Genomic DNA, 20227 nt, shown 5'->3' on the forward strand with positions numbered 1-20227 from the left:
ATTATTGACGCTTTTTTCCGAAATATTTTTCGCGCTTAGTAAACTTTAATATTTGAGCGTTCTCAATACCGCATTCGCTTAATAATTTCCGACCGTTTTCATCGTTTATTATGGACTTTGTGGCGATATTGAATAAAACGTACGATCGCCATAGGAAACGCCAACTAACGCACGGACGATGTTGATGACCGTTGTGTGTTGCAGAACAAACTAATTCGCCTGTCAATTGGACAGTCTTACTTGGCTCCACCACATTACTTGATTCACAAGTTGTTTTCCATTGTGGTTTCTTCTCTTGGATTCTCTGCTTCCCATTAATGTGTGTAGCGCTCTTTTCTCCATATAACAAAGTTGTATTGTCCATGACAGTGCTTTGTTGGAGCACATGTTGTCGTCTTCGCATACGCTCTTCTTGTCTTTCTCTTAGTTCTCTTTTCAATTGGGCACGTGAAACAACTTCTATCGCTCTCTTTAGCTGTGCAATTGTCGGCTGATCTTGAGGTAACTAAAACGATATAGAAAATAAATGCAATACAATACGAAAGCGGTTTGTTGTGTTTATCATTTCAATTAATTTGCCCACAATACAATAGAAATGTGTGAATGTAAGATATATGATAGTGGAATCGTTGACAAGGTATCCTCGATGGGTAAAAATCGGTATTTTTCGAATGCTCCTGTTGTTTTAGAAAAAAAAACAGGGACCGTAACGGTTATAAGTGCTATCAAAAAAGTTAGTTTTTAATCGTTATTTTGTGACTAAAAAAATAAAAACTCTAATGAAACTGTTACAAAAGAGAGTTTTATTTATCCGTCATAAATAAATCACTTTTTATGAGTTTTATTTTTTCCTTCAGAAAATTATACTCTTTTTTGGAGTTTTATTTTTTTCTTCAGAAAATAAAACACTTTTTTTGGAGTTTTATTTATTTCTTCGGAAAATAAAACTCATTTTTAGACGATAAGTTAAAAATTATTTTAGAAACATGACTAATCATCTTAATTTACCGCAGACGCGATGGAATTCATCCTACTTGTGTTATAAATCCTTTTGATTGAAAAATTTCGATGCCGCGCTTAATCTAAGTCAGTCAGAATGGGAAAGTGTGGAAGACTTATTAGCCCTCTTGGAGCCTGTATAAGTCGCCACACATATGCTTCAAGCAGAGCGATTTTATAGGCTTCAAATGAAGCTTGACATTCGTCGAAGCCCGCCAGCTCAGAATTTCTGACAATATTAGAACGGCGTGAAAAATTGCTGCTAAAACATCCAACACTCCTTGCAGGCTTATATTTGGATCCGCGTCTTCAGCGCATCATTGCGAAGGAGCCTGCAACCCAAGTAAGCGTGGAAAGAGCATTCTCTGCTCCTAAATTGGTAATGAACGACATGTGTTCAATTCTTTCCGTTGAAAATTTGGAAAAAATTATGTTCGTTAAATTAAATAAATAAATTAATACAAACTTTATATGAGATAAACTCAATAAAACAAGAAACTGTAAAAAATGAATATGAGTTTTATTTAAGACGAAAAAAATAAAACTCCTGAAAAGAGTTTTATTTTCCGAAGAAAAACATAAAACTCCAAAAAGAGTATTATTTTATGAAGGAAAAATAAAACTAATAAAAAGAGTTTTATTTGTGACCTTTTATTTTTACGTTGAAAAATAGCCGTTAACTTTGGAGTTAGGAGCGTTAATATCACCATAGTTTCTGAAAGAGCTTTCCGAGATTAATCTATTGGTATATGAGTTTTTGAGTTTAAATTTTCTGGATAACAGTTAACATTAAGATTAGATTTTATTTATTTTCGTCTAGGGAAAAATTCCTTAGATATTAATGCTTAATTATTTTTCGACGAAAATTTCGATTCCACATGCGGCAAAAATCAAACCACATTATACCAGAGATTTGTTTGCATAAATAGGGAAGGGTGTAATGCCATTTTATTTACTTAATTTGTAGAAAAAATTCATATGATTCACTTTTTGAAAACTTCGTCATTTTCGAAAGAATTCGCATAGTCTTATAATAGAATTAACACCTCAAAATTTCTACACAAATATTTAAGATAAAATTCTGGCCTGGTCAGAGAAAAAAATCTTATATGACGTTGTCGAAATATTGTTATTATCGTAATATTTGACCTATTGGCATACATTCAAGATTCTTTCACAATATTTATTGTTGTCATAAGCAATTAGCGGTGACAAATCAAAAGTAAATACTCTTAACGGCAACATTCTTAGTAGATAATTCATTTTGTATTATGAAAGGAAAAGCAGACGAATTGCTGCTGTTTCAAATGTTACTTCAAAATTTCCTGTGGATTAGGTGTCGAACGTATACAATATGAGTCAAGAAAAATGTAAAAAATTTTGCTAAAATTTTAAAATATTCATTTTTGACAATCAATGTGTTCTCATACAAACGAAGCATACTTCTAAAAATAGAAAAACCCATTCGATCGACAGCTTTTTTTTTCAAATGGGCATTCGAACGATATATAGGAACAAAAATCGAAACTTTTGACGAGTTGTTTAAAAAAAATTAATGGAATGCCTGATTTAGATTTAGTAGGTACCCACCGTGGTGCAATGGTTAGCATGCCCGCCTTGCATACACAAGGTCGTAGGTTCGATTCCTACTTCGACCGAACACCAAAAAGTTTTTCAGCGGTGGATTATCCCACCTCAGTAATGTTGGTGACATTTCTGAGGGTTTCAAAGCTTCTCCAAGTGGTTTCACTGCAATGTGGAACGACTCGGCTATAAAATGGAGGTCCCTTGTCATTGAGCTTAACATGGAATCGGGCAGCACTCTGTGATAAGAGAGAAGTTCACCAATGTGGTATCACAATGGACTGAATAGTCTAAGTGAGCCTGATACATGGGGCTGCCACCTAACCTAACCTAGATTTGTTAATAAAAACGAAAATCTCGTATTTAGAATATCATCTTTTTCTAAAATAATCGGTAGTTTAATATTTATTAGTATTTAACGTTTTGATATATAACCGGATTTTTGTTGCTGTATTTCAGCAAATATTTTCTTGGATGGAATAGATTTAGCATTTTTTTTTAATTTCATTAACAAAATTTTTTTTTCAGAATATAACAACCGAAGTAATAAAATTCCAATTAACTTTGGATTAATTTTGTAATAGTAGATTTTTGTACCAACTGTAAGGCTATGGTCACACTAGGCAAATATTTGACCAAAATGAGTGTCAAACATTTTTCCATAACCATTTTCCAAATATCTGGATATAATTTTTGGAAAATAATCCTACCATGATATTATATATCCACCGTGGTGCAATGGTTAGAATGCCCGCCTTGCATACACAAGGTCGTGGGTTCGATTCCTGCTTCGACCGAACACCAAAAAGTTTTTTCAGCGGTGGATTATCCCACCTCAGTGATGCTGGTGACATTTCTGAGGGTTTTAAAAGCTTCTCTAAGTGGTTTCACTGCAATGTGGAACGCCGTTCGGACTCGGCTTTAAAAAGGAGGTCCCTTGTCATTAAGCATAACATGGAATCTGGCAGCACTCAGTGATAAGAGAGAAGCTCACCAATGTGGTATCACAATGGACTGAATAGTCGAAGTGAGCCTGATAGATCGGGCTGCCATCTAACCTAACATAACCTATATATCCAATATGAAATAAAAATGTTTGCTGGTTTGGCTGTGGCGATGGATTCTTTTTCGATTTCTGTCAAATATTTGCCCAGTGTGACCATAGCACAAGTATATGCGTTAATTAATGTACTTGTTGTCAACAAAATGACTGTTTATTGTTAATAGATCATGTCAAATATTTCACAACATCTTTATATACAGTCATTGGTATGCATTTCAAATATCATAAGTGTGGACGTTTACAGTTTAATTGATCATAAACACTAAACTAATCAAAGAAATCTTTAGTCTATGTTATACACATAGCTAATTAAAATTAGATTTATTATAAAAACAAAATGGTTACTTATTTTACACCAATTCAAAATTTATAAAAAAAAATATATAAACTAAAGAACTCATACTCACTAGCCTTATTATATATTTATGATAAAAGTTATGCGTGAAACGCACCTCCCCCCATAAAATGTTATTATTGAAACCAAATTGTCATATTTTTAAAAATATTCCCCTTGAAATTTTTCGCGTCATATATCCTCCTTTGCCATACATTCTACATGCTCTCAAAATAATAAATAAAAAGAATATAAACCGATTCATTTGAGCAACTTTTCATTGTATCTTAAAAAAATATTTAACGCTAAATTTTTTTCTCTTCATTAAACTAGATTTAATAGGAAGTATGTATGTGGCTGCATAATGAACATTAATTAAAATGTTGAACTTTACCATCCATGATTATTTAATTGTCTATGAGTAAAAAACATGTCAAGCTTTCACTACACTTTGCGTAAATAATTTTATGTTTACTCATCAGTTTAATTTGGTTGTGTATAAACAAATTACGCTTTCGTGAAAAAATTCTGGCAATGATTGATTAGTGACAGAGTTTCAAGTTTACTTAACTTACTAAATTAAATAAATGAATATATCAATCAATGAGCTTAGAAAATTCTGCTAGATGTTCACAATTTTAATGTAATTTTATTATCTTTTACTTACCACAACAGTAAGGGTGGAAAGGCCATCTCTTTCAATGTATATAGTAGTGCCACCACCTTGAGCCAAGGCTATCTAAATAAAAGAATGATACAAGAAACGTAATTAAATTTAATGTAACACATTTTATCTTTAATTTTACAATTATTATTCGAGCTTAATGGACAATTTTAGATTAAGGAACTTTTTATTAATGAGTCATTGAAAAGAAAACGCCAGATACAAATCTATACACGCCTATACTGTACATGTTTCGGTTCGGGCGAATGAACCTTTCCACAGTCTTCAGTATAGATCTGGCTGGGATAGATAACTCAATTTTGGGCCCTTTATGCTAACTCCTTATGAAGAAAACATTTGGGAATTATCCTCTTACAAATTGAATCATCTTTACTCCCACTGTACATCATCTTTTCATATAACTACAAGTCCCTTAATCTTATTTTTTATTTCGTTTTTGTTACTGCAGTAATGCAACAACACGAAAATTATTTTTAGAAAGCTATTTTGCTATTTAGTTATCATATTTTTTCATGGTAAGAATAAGAACATAACGTTCTAAACCTGATAAAACCTAACTGGATTTAAGGACTACCACATAAACATTTTTGTAAATGGATTATGCAATTCAACGTTAAACAATAATCATTTAATACAATATCATTTTTCAATTATAACGTAATTTCAACGCATCCCACGAATATACCATTCTTTCTTGGTTAATTTTGTGCCTATTTAAAATCTGATGTTTATTCATGAAGTACCTAGCTTTCCTGGCAATATTTCAAAGTTCCATTTCATCCTCATCGCTACCACACACGTAAGTGCCACAACAATCGCCAACTGTGATGGGGAAACGTATCAAAAAGTACGAAATGTACATGAAAGTACTTTCCCATCACTATTGTTACAAGAGCCATTTTATATTCTGCGAAACACCAAGCGCAACAAGCTTATTATAAATCATTTAAATAAAAACAACAAATATGAAGTGCTGAAAACATAGTTATTACGCTTAAAATTGTGAAAGGTGTATTGGTGAACAATTTTCGACTTTCCAAATGAAATAAAGTAATAGTTTTTCCAGAGACGCTGCCTCCATCAAGATTAAACACTGATAGAAGCTAGTGCATCTGCCAAATATAGCAGAATTGCAAATTTTAAACCAGCATAATTCCATTTTTAAGACATTATGTTCAATGTGTTTTTATTCGTATAATTGTTATTCGTAGAATAATTAATAAATTGTTATTCAAATTAATAAACATCTAAACAATCGAATTATACTTGACCACAATGATTCTTTTAAACCAATCTTAATCTTATTTAAACCAATCACTTTTTCTAATAGTTTAAAGGGGCTCTTATAGGCGTCGTTCGAAATTTATCTAAAAAGCACATAATAATATCACTCATGCGATACTTTTTTGTAGCAACTTGGCGTGGTACAACTTCTTAATAGTGACGGCACTTTTGCGACCAGTTTTGGATATTGTATACGACTGTTTTCGACGTGATGGTGTTTCTCAGAAGCGCCGCCAAATTCAAAAAATGTTGGCAGGGGTGGAACTTAGATCCGACCCTTGACAAAATTGATGAAAAATATATAATTTAATTGATAAGAAAAATTATGGTTTGAAATTACCCTATTATAGGTAATCAATTAACACAACCATTGGAGAAATGCCTATACTCAACACGCTTTCAAATATTTTTCAAAGAATTAGATTAGTATTTAATTTGAGATATTGTTGAGAATTTAACTCATTGGCAAAAACTTCTCAAAATGTTTCAAACATATTGGAGAATACGTTGAACTCAAATTGAATTTATGTATGTTAAGGATGCACCCTCAAAATTTCAAGTATCAAAAAATATTTCGAGCCTATTGTGAACCTAGACTAATATAACAATAAAAATAAAATATTTAAAAGTGCATATAAAATTCTATGCATCCGCACTTTTTTTAATGCAAATTGAATGATTTGTACGGTAATTCTCGTTTGCCAAAAAGAAATTGAGCCACTTGACAGCGAAATTGAGTGCGATGACTGCGCACTGCAAAACAAATTATTGTGAATTGATATGAGATGTCTATACATTTTCTTGGTCTACGCAACTCTTGCTTAGTAGTGTCTATTCACAATAACAAACAGTAATCAGCTATTTATGATTTATTGTTTTTGCGAAAATCAATTGAACACACATTATATTTGAATACTTACCTCTCCCTCAAGTTCTTCTGGTGTGTAACCGGTCGACGGCACATCCGAGAGCAGGTCTTCATTTTCCAATATCTCCTTTAACTCCTTTTCCGTCGCCTGTATTAGCGCATCTAATTCTGATTTTTCAAAGTCTTTGCATCTCGATTTTCTTTCTAGTTTTCGCCGTTTTCTTTCACGGTTCAATCCAATGCCACCATTTTTTATTCTTCTTTCTCTGTTGAATTTGCGTGCCAAGTTTATTGGAAGCTTTCGGTTACCGATGCGAGTTGGTTTAATAACATTTTTGGCGGACATAATTTTATTGATGAAAAAATAAACAATCGCACAAGAACTTAAACACAAAAGGCGATACCTAAATGTGATTTCGTGTGCGCTGCGCAGATGAAACAGAGCCAAGTGTATTTATCTCAACGGCGTTATATTTTTATTGAAGTGATGGTTATGTCCCTTGTTGCAACAAGGAAAAATAATTTTAATTTGAAATACATGGAAATAATATTTTTAACAATATTTATATCTGAATTAGCGCTTGCATTATTTTGATTTACTTGATATGTTGAAATCAAATTGAATTTATGTATGTTGAGGATTCACCTTCAAGTGCCAAAAAATATTTCGAGCCTATTGTGAACCTAGACTAATATAACAATAAAAATAAAATATTTAAAAGTGCATATAAAATTCTGTGTAGCCACACTTTTTTAATGCAAATTGAATGTTGTGTAAGGTAATGCGCTTTACAGATTATCAGTTATTCCGGAGTCCGAAGGCATAATCGATACTGCTGCATGTTTATGGGATCGATAACACATTTACCGATTATTTAGTCATCGCCGACAAGTCGTATCGATCCGACACACTGTAAGATTCTTTACAAACACCGACATTCCGTCCGGAATAACTGATAGTCTGTAAAGCGCATAATTCTCGTTTTCCAAAAAGAAATTGAGCAACTTGACTGCGCACTGCAAAAAAAAATTATTGTGAATTGATATGGTAGTAAAAAGTACTGTATATATTGTATATAGTACTGTACATATATTGTATAAAGTACTGTATACATTGATTTTAAATTTTCAATAATTTCGTAGCATATTTTTTGGCAAAATTAAAGGAAATATCTACAACATTAGGAAAAGATAGAAATGGCATGAGTAGAACAAATATTTTGTCACAATTAAAACGATAGTTGATCTAAAATACCGAGGGTGTAACCACAATGGAACAAATCTGGACAAGATTTATTGCTTTTATGCAGGCATATGAATTTCGAATAGTAGATTTTTGGTCATTGTTTTGGAATAGTCTACGAATGCACATCTTGACTACTCAGAAAAAAGTAAACTGTTGAAAAAACGAACTACTGCGTTCGAAAATTAAACAAAATTGTATTTCATATTTTAAGATTTCTATGATGCGTTTTCGGAATAACGAAAATTGACTGACCTTTTTTGATTTTTAACTATCATTTACGAAATTCTTCCTTTTCATAAAAGCAAAAAAATTAATTTATGCAAAGGAAAAATCATTACCATATTAACCACATTATAGTTTTTTCAGTTTCAATTAGTATTGAACCTATTTGTAAGGTCATTGAAATTTATACCTTTACTTACCTATTTGGTGCTGTATTGTCATCACCTTCCATTTCACAATTTATTTCATAAAATTAATAGACATTTTGGCTTCGCAGAGAGAGCTAAACGATGTTTTATTTGTAATAATTTATATTTTTATACATTTCTATGTTTTTTTTTTCAATGGATTGTTCCTTTTATGAAAGAATTACATTATGTATCTTGTTATTGAAGATGTTATTTCATAGAGTATAAGGAATATTATTATTATTGATAAATTATGCATAGTTGTAAGGATGTATGATAGATTTACTAATTTTTATCAAAGAAATAATTTCGAAATTTAATTTCTAATTGAGAGTGTTTTATATATGCCCACATTAAGATGATCGTTGTGAGTTGGGTTACTAGAACTGCAATTGTTTCAAGATTTTTATTATTTTGAAGAGATGAATGTATGGGTTAACTTATTTTACTTTTTATTAAGCTACAACTACATACTTTTTAAAAATGAACGGATTCTATATTAGATTTCTACAAAAAGTAGGTCATTCATTTAGGCTAGGTATAATTTATATGGTGTTACTTTAACATAATATTTACAAGTTTATAATAATATCGTTTTAATTTTAGAGCAAAAGTGGAAATAATATTTTTCTATCTTGACATAAATATTACCGCTTTATTCTCCTAGGATAAGCTTGTATTACTTTTCCATGGTATTTTATGAAAGTTTCTTTTTTTTTGTACTAAGGACACCAAAATCAGTGCCAAATAATGTTTATCTTTGATCAGTATACATATTTGGTTAATGTATTTTGGCATCCTTGTGTGGCTTCAAAAGAAAAAAATATGCGGTGCTTTACTAAATTTTTAAGAGATTCCTTTGCCTTTGCCTAGGCCTTGGGTAATTGGTCATTCATATACCGTTTTAAACCAATCAAATGATTGTGTTATAGGCCCTCCTTCCTTAAGCTAAGTACTACATAATACATACAACTCAAATATATGAGTGTGAGAGAGATGAGTTGGTATTTAATATCCTTCTTTAGAGAGTGTGTGTATACGTCTGTTGGGTTATAGACGAACCACTAGGCGTATGAATGTCTTGTGTGCCAAATATAGCTCTCATTCTCTCATTGCAAAATTTCCTCTTTGGTTCTCTTGCTTGCTCATACGTTTCATATGTGTATGTGTGCGCTTTTCAAGTTGTGCGTGCCTTTAGCACTGCATTTCCGGTTCTGTTTGGTCTCAACGATGATGACGGTGGTGGTGGTTGAAGCTTTATTTCTCTTTCATGCTTCTACCATTGGTTGGTCAGGCCAATGACTGAGAAGCTTTCCATTGTATATAATGTACATAAATGCCAGTGTCGTTTGGAACATTTACACACATTATTGCAATGCTTCAGGAGAAATAAAAACCACGACAAATTTCTTTATAAAATGGGCAGGATATTGGCAGGATTTTTCCAATTTATTGATGCGCATTTGAAGGATGTTGGAAATAGCTGAAAAAAAAAATAAAAAGATAGTAAATATTATAATAAAATGTTTATTATTGTTATAAAAATTATAAATGAGAATTTAGTGGTAAGAATCTACTTCGAAAACTTAAAATATTCCAATTTTGATATGCTTTACACACTATACTTTTGAACTCCATGATAAATAGGCTATCGGAAATTTAGGTTCACTGTGTCTATATGGTTCTAAATGAAAATAAGAACCTATGGGGGTTCAGCAAAAATGCACTATTCGACAATTCAAGTCTAGAAAATTGTTACATAACATACATAGTTAGTATGTAGGTCATCGTCGCGGAAACTAAAAGTTACAGATTCGACTTTTAGTTTTTTTATGTCACGATTGTTTTAATTGTGTTATGACAGTCCTTAAGTTGACATTTGTATTTTTTTAGCCCAACTAAAACAATTTTCTTTTCAGTAACTTAATAATATCAATTCCCTAAATCTTCCTGTCCAATAAGTTCGAAAAAATATTGTAATAATTTCTAGTTTAAATGCCTGCATTGATATCAGGCTAACATAAAAATAATAGCAGACCATGTTTGCTATTTCAGCAAACAGTGACTGCTTTCCCTTTTTCAGCAGACTTTTCTGCTGTTTCTACTACAAATTTCTTTGGGTGTATGTAGGAAGTCTTTTAAACCAATTTATATAAAATTCGATTTTTCTAATTTTTAATGCGTAATCTTAATTTTTTTGTTTCAAATAGGTTAAAAACAGGGTAAGAATTAATAAAATGGTACAATTAATTCAAATTGCGTTGATGAAATTGCGATTTTTAAAATTTTTTGAGTTTATACGTTTCAGACAAGCATTCACCAGAAAAAAGTGACCCCTTCTTTAAGTTAAAATGAACTAATTGTGAAGAAAGTTGAACTTCGTATAGCGCCAAAGACATTTTTATTTTTTTGAACGATGTGATTTTCGTTGAAATTAGGTAGAATACATTCCATATATTAGTTAACATTTTCCTATACTTATATACCCTTATACTACAGAATGAAAAAATGTAACTGAATTGAATTCATATATGGAATGATTTTATTGAACTTTTTTCATTCATAGGGACAAATCTTATATAACATATTTGTGGTAAACCTTTTTACTTCAAACTTAGAACTGCTTACCTTTGTTTTTAAATACAATTTTATTTATTTATATAGGCAGTTTTTTCTTCAATAAAAGACATGTTTTATAAATATATTAAATATATTTATTAAGAATCAACAGCATCGACTGGCCTTGAAATATTAGTTTATTATTCCACTATTTCCAATTTCCATGTAATGTCATCAACTGTAAAACGCATTTTTTTCTTCTTCTTGTACCTTTCACTTTTAATAACCCAGTAAAAAAAGAGCTTCCAAAAAAGTAGTTTGGATCCCCAATCTGTGATCTGGAAGTAGTGCAAACTTGGATCATCTCCAATGAATTTTACATGGGCTTGTCATAGGACGGAAGTACTCCCTTTTTGGATCCTTTGCATTGCTTTAGAAGTTGTGACCTGGAAGTTAATTTAAATGAAGACATTTAAAAAGCGAAAAAAAAAAATTTCAACCAATTTCACTTTTTTTTCATCCATATGTTTTATTACACTATTATCTAATTTTTACAACTTGAAAAACTTTTTCGCTCCGACCAGGGATTGAACCTAGGTTTACTGGCACCATAACAGAACACCTTAGCACACTCAGCCACAAACGCCATTGAACATAAAGCGTCCAAAGGTCAATTCAAATTTTTGTGATATGATCGTAATACGACACCAAGGAATAACATTCTAATTGATTCTCGAGATGTTCTTTATTAGTATGAACGAAAAAATAAGAAATCTCACCAGCGGCAATTTTTTTGTATCAAATATTTTTCTAAAAAAATATTTTTTTATTTTATGCATCGTTTTTATTTTTATTTTCGGCATATATTTTCGTATAAATATATTTTTTTCCATTAAAAATCAAGAAAACAAAAATTCTCGTAATTTGCAAAACCTTCTCAAAAGAACTTCCATAGAAGCGAAAAAGTCAAACGGCACAGGTTCAAATCCCAGCGGGGATGAAATTTATTTTTTTTATTATTATTATTTTTTTACTTTTTCTTATTAAATTTCCATTTTTTATACCCTCCACCATAGGATGGGGGTATACTAACTTTGTCATTCCGTTTGTAACACATCGAAATATTGCTCTAAGACCCCATAAAGTATATATATTCTGGGTCGTGGTGAAATTCTGAGTCGATCTAAGCATGTCCGTCCGTCCGTCCGTCTGTCCGTCTGTCCGTCCGTCCGTCTGTCCGTCTGTCCGGCTGTCCGTCCGTCTGTGGAAATCACGCTAACTTCCGAACGAAACAAGCTATCGACTTGAAACTTGGCACAAGTAGTTGTTATTGATGTAGGTCGGATGGTATTGAAAATGGGCCATATCGGACCACGTTTACGTATAGCCCCCATATAAACCGATCCCCAAATTTGGCTTGGGGAGCCTCCCGGAGCAGCAAAATTCATCCGATCCGGTTGAAATTTGGTACGTGGTCTTAGTATACGGTCTCGAACAACCATGCAAAAATTGGTCCATATCGGTCCATAATTATATATAGCCCCCATATAAACCGATCCCCAGATTTGACCTCCGGAGCCTCTTGGATGGGCAAAATTCATCCGATCCGATTGAAATTAGGTACCTGATGTTAGTATATGGTCTCTAACAACCATGCAAAAATTGATCCATATCGGTCCATAATTATATATAGCCCCCATATAAACCGATCCCCAGATTTGACCTCCGGAGACTTTTGGAGGGGCAAAATTCATCCGATCCGGTTGAAATTTGGTACCTGATGTTAGTATACGGCCTCTAACAACCATGCAAAAATTGGTCCATATCGGTCCATAATTATATATAGCTCCCATATAAACCGATCCCCAGATTTGACTACCGGAGCCTTTTGGAGGAGCAAAATTTATCCGATCCGGTTGAAATTTAGTACGTGGTCTTAGTATACGGTTTTTAACAACCATACAAAAATTGGTCCATATCGGTCCATAATTAAATATAGCCCCCATATAAACCGATCCCCAGATATGACCTCCGGAGCCTCTTGGAGGGGCAAAATTCATTCGATCCGGTTGAAATTTGGTACCTGATGTTAGTTTACGGCCTCTAATAACCATGCAAAAATTGGTCCATATCGGTCCATAATTATATATAGCCCCCATATAAACCGATCCCCAGATTTGACCTCCGGAGCCTCTTGGAAGAGCAAAATTCATCCGATCCAGTTGAAATTTGGTACATGGTGTTAGTATGTGGTCTCTAACAACCGTGCAAAAATTGGTCCATATAGGTCCATAATTATATATAGTTCCCATATAAACCGTCCCCAGATTTGACGTCCGGAACCTCTTGGAGGAGCAAAAGTCATCCGATACGGTTGAAATTTGGTACATTTTGTCAATATATGGCCTCTAACAGCCATGTAAAAATTGGTCCATATCGGTCTTTAGTTATATATAGCCGATGACTTATTACACAAAAATTGGTCCATATCGCCAAAAATAATCTACCAAAACTTTATTTCCATAGAAAATTTTGTCAAATTTTATTACTATAGAAAGTTTTGTCAAAATTTCATTTCTATAGAAAGTTTTGTCAAAAGTTTATTTCTATACAAATGTTTGTCAAAATTTTATTTCCATAGAAAATTTTGTCAAAATTTTATTTCTATAGAAAATTTTGTAATCTACCAAAACTTTATTTCCATAGAAAATTTTGTCAAATTTTATTACTATAGAAAGTTTTGTTAAAATTTCATTTCTATAGAAAGTTTTGTCAAAAGTTTATTTCTATAGAAATGTTTGTCAAAATTTTATTTCTATAGAAAATTTTGTAAAAAATTTATTTCTGTAGAAAATTTTGTCAACATTTTATTTCTTTACAAAATTTTGTCAAAATTCCATTTCTATACAAAATTTTATCAACATTTTATTTCTATAGAAATTTTTGTCAAAATTGTATTGGTATAGAAAATTTTGTCAACATTTTACTTTCATAGAAAATTTTGTCAACATTTTATTTCTATAGAAAATTTTGTCAAGTTTTTATTTCTATAGAAAATTTTGTCAAATTTTTATTTCTATAGAAAATTTTGTCAAAATTTTATTTCTATAGAAAATTTTATCAAACTAGATTATATACGTATTTAATCGGCCTTTTTTTTGTTTAATATATACCCCGTATGGGCTAACTTACAATTTAGAAGACAGTGCTAAAAAGTTTTACGATACCTTGCCATCGGCAAGTGTTATCGCAACCCAAGTAATTCGATTGTGGATGACAGCCTTCAGTAGAAGTTCCTACGCAATCCATGGTGGAGGGTACATAAGATTCGGCCTGGCCGAACTTACGGCCGTATATACTTGTTCTATAATGGATTTAGCATTTTTGTGGCAAAATTTGAATAATTTTTCCATTTTATTTATTCTTACTCTTTTTTAAACTATTTGAAAAAAGAAAACAAAAATTACGCATTAAAATATGAAAAAACCTGAAGTAAAAAACTTCCTGTGTAGTTAATATAATTAACTTCTTTGTGAGGACATTTTTGGAAGTGCTTTTAAAGTTGTGCCTTTAAAACAAATCCCAATTTTTTTGCTGGGAAAAGTGTGGAACTACTTTTAGTTGCTTTATTATATATTATTTTGATGTCTATTTTTGCATTATTTTTTATGAAATAAAACAATAATTGAACCTATAAGTTCAGTCTATAAATTTTTAGCTAGGGGGGCTATAGCCCCCCCCCCCCTAGGAAAATTGTCTAGCTACGCTAATGGCCTCCATATAAACCGATCCCCCGATTTGACTTTCGTAGCCTCTAAGAGAAACAAATTTCATCCGATCCAGCTGAAATTTGATACATGGTGTTCGTATATGGTCTCTAATAACCATGCAAAAATTGGTCCACATCGGTCCGTAATTATATATAGCCCCCATATAAACCGATCCCCCGATTTGGCTTTCGGAGCCTCTAAGAGAAACAAATTTCATCCGTTCCGGCTGAAATTTGGTACATGGTGTTGGTATATGGTCTCTAACAACCATGCAAAAATTGGTCCACATCGGTCCATAATTATATATAGTCCCCATATAAACCGATCCCCATATTTGGCTTGCGGTGCCTCTAAGAGAAGCAAATTTCATCCGATCCGGCTGAAATTTGGTACATGGTGTTGGTATATGGTCTCTAACAACCATGCAAAAATTAGTCCATATCGGTCCTTATTATATATAGCCCCCATATAATCCGATCTCCAGATTTGACCTCCGGAGCCTCGTGGAAGAGCAAAATTCAACCGATTCGGTTGAAATTTGGTATGAGGTGTTAATATATGGCCTCAAACACCCATGCAAAAATTGTTCGAAATCGGTCCATAATTATATATAGCCCCCATATAAACCGATCCACAGATTTGACCTCCGGAGCCCCTTGGAAGAGCAAAATTCATCTGATTCGGTTGAAATTTGGTACGTGAATTTAGTACATGATATTTAACAACCATGCCAAAAGTGGTCCATATCAGTCCATAATCATATATAGCCCCCATATAAACCGATCCCGAGATTTGGTTTTGGAGCCACTTGGAGGAGCAAATTTCATCCGAGTCAGTTGAAAGTTGGTACATTGTGCTAGTATATGGCCGTTAACAACCATGCCTAACTAGGTCCATATCGGTCTATAGTTATATAGAGCCCTCAGATAAATAGATCCCCAATCACACAAAAATTGGTCTATATCAAGTTCATAATTGTATATAGCCCACATATAAGCCACCCCCATATTTCAATTCTGGCTCTCTACGTACCGTGCAAAAGTCCATATCGATTCGTAATTATTTGTAGACTTACCTATACATACCTTTTTTGTCTAATATATACCACGTATGGACTAACTAACAATTTAGAAAACGATGTTAAGAAGTTTTAAAATTCCACAACCCAATTAATTCGATTGTGGATGACGGTCTTTCGTAGAAGTTTCTAGTCAATCCATGGTGGAGGGTACATAAGATTCGGCCTGGCCGAACTTACGGCCGTTTATACTTGTTTAATTTATTTTATTAGTTTTCTATTATTTTGTAAAATTTAATTGTCCAAACTTTGCACTTAAAATAGCCTGATTGCGTTCTTTCTAATACTTGTCCACAAGGACTGCATCGGAAGTAGAAAAAAAATCATTGGGGGATCCCAAGATGCGCTTTAGAAGAAATGTTTGTGTACTTGTCCAAAAGGATGGCATCGGAAGTGGAAAAAAATCATTGGGGGATCCCGCGATGCTCTTTAGAAGAAATGTTTGTGGACTTGTCCAAAAGGACTGCATCGGAAGTTGGAAAAACTCGATGGGGGATTCTGGGATGGGCTTTAAAAGAAATGTTTGTGGAAGAACTTCCAATTTTTTTTGCTGGGAAGTTGCTGCGTAACGAGTTTGTCCTCCTTTTACAATTTCAATACCTACAAATATAAAAAATCATAAACCAATTTTTTCACAAAAGGTTAGCGTCACTGAATGTTAATTGAAGATTCCAAAATGAAGACAAATGTAGGGGTTGTTATTCTGTTTACTTTCTTTATACACCATCACGAACATAATTTTTTCTCACTAATTTAAAATAACAAACAACCCACTCGCAAACATACCGATTACATCGATGGCAGTTATCGATTACAGGTAGATAAAAGAAATGTAGGAAATTTTCCTATATTCTAACAAGTGTGTCTTCTTAAGTTTTAAAAGGATTGAATACTTCTTAGTACGAATGAACCGAAATATTTTTCTATGCCAAGTGTTATTCGTATGTATGATAAGCTTTCTATAATAAAGGAAGTCAGAATTATTATTTTATAAGAAATTTGACTAAATTTGAGGAAACTTGGTTTTAGTTCATATTTTGTTTATTTTTACGAATGCTTTGTTATCAGTGAATAAAACTTTCTTGTTCAGTAGTAAATTCTTATACCCAGCGAAGAAAACAGTATTAGTAAAATTCCATGCTTTATTCTAGTTAATGAACTATTCCTAACTGCTTTCAGTTTAGGATTTTTTTACTGAAGCAAGTAAATTTTATTATTTTAAACAAAAATTTAACTTAATGGAAATAAATTGGCTAAAATATGTTAAATTGATGAATATTTTTTCCTTTAGTTCCGAAGGAACTTTTTTCTTGGTGTTAGAATGCATTAAAAAGTATAAAAATTATTTGTTTGGCAAAATATCGCAAACATTTTTTATTCACATCCAAAACACTGAATTCGGATCACACCTTAAGATGTGATGTAAATTCAGTGTAACGGCTATTGAAATGGTGGACATATTAAATCCATCGCTTCAGCGCCAATTTTGCACCACTTCCGGATCAAAAAAATAACATTTTCACTACATTTTGTCGTCGCTTGTTTTGCTGGGATAGGATTGGACAGCACTCACTGATGAGAAGATCTTTGACTGTAAGTGAGCCTGGAAGAACATGCTGCCACTATAACAGGCTTTCAAAATAATTTTATTTTACTAGAATATAATATTTTTGATATTAATGAGCAACATTATATTGTTCCCCAAGGTAAGTCTTCGACAAATTTATCATCTCATTGAACTAAAATATTGAAAATATTGGTAAGAGATATGATAATAGGTTAAAAACTATTATTCACGTCTAACTATAGACTATTCCAAGACAAGAGATAGTAGGACACGAAATCATTTACGTAAACCACAGCCCATATATATCCCGAGAAATAAATACAATCAAACATTCTCATTCATACACACACACATATATTTACAAAATTCTTGGATATATACTATCATTCGAATGGTTGTTTATAAATTTGGTGCCAAGAAAATAATTGCAAATGTGACGTAGATTTGAAAACACCCAAAGAAAAATGTTCGTTTATTAAATGGAAAATCCCCTGGCACCCCACAAACCCCTTCGCAGAGAATGATGATTATTATCAAAAATTAAAATTGTAACCTTTCTTACGGTATGGGGAGGGAAAATCTCATAGGCATGATGCCATTTTGGCTAGCTAGTATAGCATTGTCCCCTTCTTGGCCAATGATAAGATGACATAATTTATGATCGTGGAGTTGTGCCAATGAATGCCTCTGGACTATTTCTGAAAAATAAGAACAAACAATAAGAAAATCGAATAGCTTTTACATATGGGGAAAATACGTAGCAAGAAAGGGGTTTCGGGTAGGTTTGTCACTATTCGTGGTTATGTGTGACGTTGTAAAAAGAACACAAATTTTTGGCTCACGATCGATGATTGTTTTTAGGAATACCCCCTGATAAGGGATAATAGATTTGTGCGTAAACACATAAACATTCCTTGGCTGCCATTGCGTGCTGTTTGTTTGGTCATTGGGGAATGCCAACAATTTCGCATGCCAACTTGGATGTGAGTGAAGAGTGTGAATTCTTAAATGACCGCCTTATGTGCACGTGTTCCCCGAGGTCAGGTTTTTCTTCAATAATGGCCCTGACGTCACAATGAATCTGTGTTCATTTAGACATTTTGCCAACTAAATTTCCAATGAACTTGGCCATCAGGAATTATGCAAGTAACGTCATTATAATATCGATACCCACATAGAGGGGGATTTGTGATAGGAGGAAGATTAAGACTATTATAGAAGTGTACTATGTTGCACCACAATGGTGTTAATTATTCCATGATTTATTGTCATCGCCACAAAAAGGATATCTTATGAGACCATAGAGTAGTTACCACAATTCCTTATAATGTGCTAAACCGGTCCTGTTTTTCTCTTCTTTGGCCAATTTATTGCTAACGGATGTGAATAATTGAATTTGACTTCTTCCATAAGTTTTCCATAGTTATCGACAAGAATATTTGGTATCCTTTAGATGTTGCTATGATACACAGAATCCTCTTACAAGGACTTAATGACCTATGCAGCTTTCGTAACATGGTGTTTGTGATTTACGACCAAAAAAGAGAAAAATCAATTGTGCTAATATCTTTCAAATTTTTATTAGCACACTGTAAAAAATATTCACATAATAATTGAGATTATGTCAACTAATTTTTAGGACAAACAAATCTATGTCACACTAAGGACGAATTTTTTGTTGTATAGATATTTTATTTAAAATTAATTTTCTAAAAAAATTGTATAATTTTTTTGTTAATCTTGCTTACTACAGTTAAAGTAAGGCAAGATGTCTTCTTAAGATCAACTATCTTGTACTTGATGTCAAGTGTTATGTTATCAATTCAAATGACAATATTTTTGTGAAAAAAAAATTATATTTATATTTATGTTTGGAAGTAATCTAAATTTTATAATCCATTGATTTTGGCTCGATATCAATACCTCTTGCTTCGAATAGTGCTCTAACTCACACTGAAAAAATATTGTAGTGAGTTCAAATATTTCTTGTTCTTAAAATAAGAATGGGAATTTTGCTTAGTATAAAATTCGGAATTATGGAATTCGGTAGTACCATATGATAATAGGAACTTTTCGTATTCATGCAATCAATTCCGGGACATTGTTCTGCAGTGTTTTTGATGGCCTTCTTGGATTTTAATTATGCTAATGGTCCTATAGATATTCGATTTCGTCATCCATTTTCGTTCCACTAATTACTTTAGAATAAGCATTAGTTTATAAGTTTGTATTTTAATTTTTTAAGGATTTTTTATTAATTGTGCCTATATATATTAAACTGCGTAATCAATTAGGCCGAATACGGCTCACAGGTTATTGAATGAACAAATAAATGAAAAATGAAATGAAATGAAAATACTAATTTCTCTACACAAAAAAACACATTATGGGAAAAACAAGTAAGGAAAGTCTAAAGTCGGGCGGGGCCGACTATATTATACCCTGCACCACTTTGTAAATCCACATGTTCGATACTATATCAAATCCGTCAAATGTGTTGGGTGCTATATATAAATGTTTTTACCCAAATACATACATTTAAATCTGAATCCATCTGAACAAAATTTATAATCTATAGACTTACCCCCATATTCATAAAAGTTAAAGTGAACTTTAATCCTACTATTACCATATGAATTCCTTCCATAAACTGTCAGTAAATTATTATGAATATGGGCAGTAAAATTTAAGTCGGCTAATGCCCTGGGATGGAACACTATGTTAGTAAAAAAAAGTAAGGAAAGTCTAAAGTCGGGCGGGGTCGACTATATTATACCCTG

The 20227-nt window shown here is 32.4% G+C and overlaps 1 protein-coding gene and 1 long non-coding RNA gene across 2 annotated transcripts in view; both read right to left on the reverse strand.

The window, feature by feature from the left end:
• Position 1: 1 nt before the first annotated feature.
• Positions 2–7228, reverse strand: LOC142227267 (uncharacterized). Its single transcript, XM_075297710.1, has 3 exons — positions 6870–7228; positions 4648–4719; positions 2–505 (listed from the first exon to the last, which is right to left on the reverse strand). Exons 1-3 carry the CDS (start codon positions 7161–7163, stop codon positions 2–4), a joined length of 870 nt encoding a protein of 289 aa, XP_075153825.1. The 5' UTR covers positions 7164–7228.
• A 1320-nt stretch (positions 7229–8548) lies between these two features.
• Positions 8549–20227, reverse strand: part of LOC142227269 (uncharacterized) — a 58325-nt gene continuing 46646 nt past the window's right edge. The window contains exon 3 of the long non-coding RNA XR_012719811.1: positions 8549–9956. This is a non-coding gene — a long non-coding RNA (uncharacterized LOC142227269). The remainder of the gene's footprint in view (positions 9957–20227) is intronic.

Source organism: Haematobia irritans, chromosome 2 (assembly GCF_050003625.1).
Source record: "Haematobia irritans isolate KBUSLIRL chromosome 2, ASM5000362v1, whole genome shotgun sequence".
Taxonomy (NCBI): Eukaryota; Metazoa; Arthropoda; class Insecta; order Diptera; family Muscidae; genus Haematobia; species Haematobia irritans.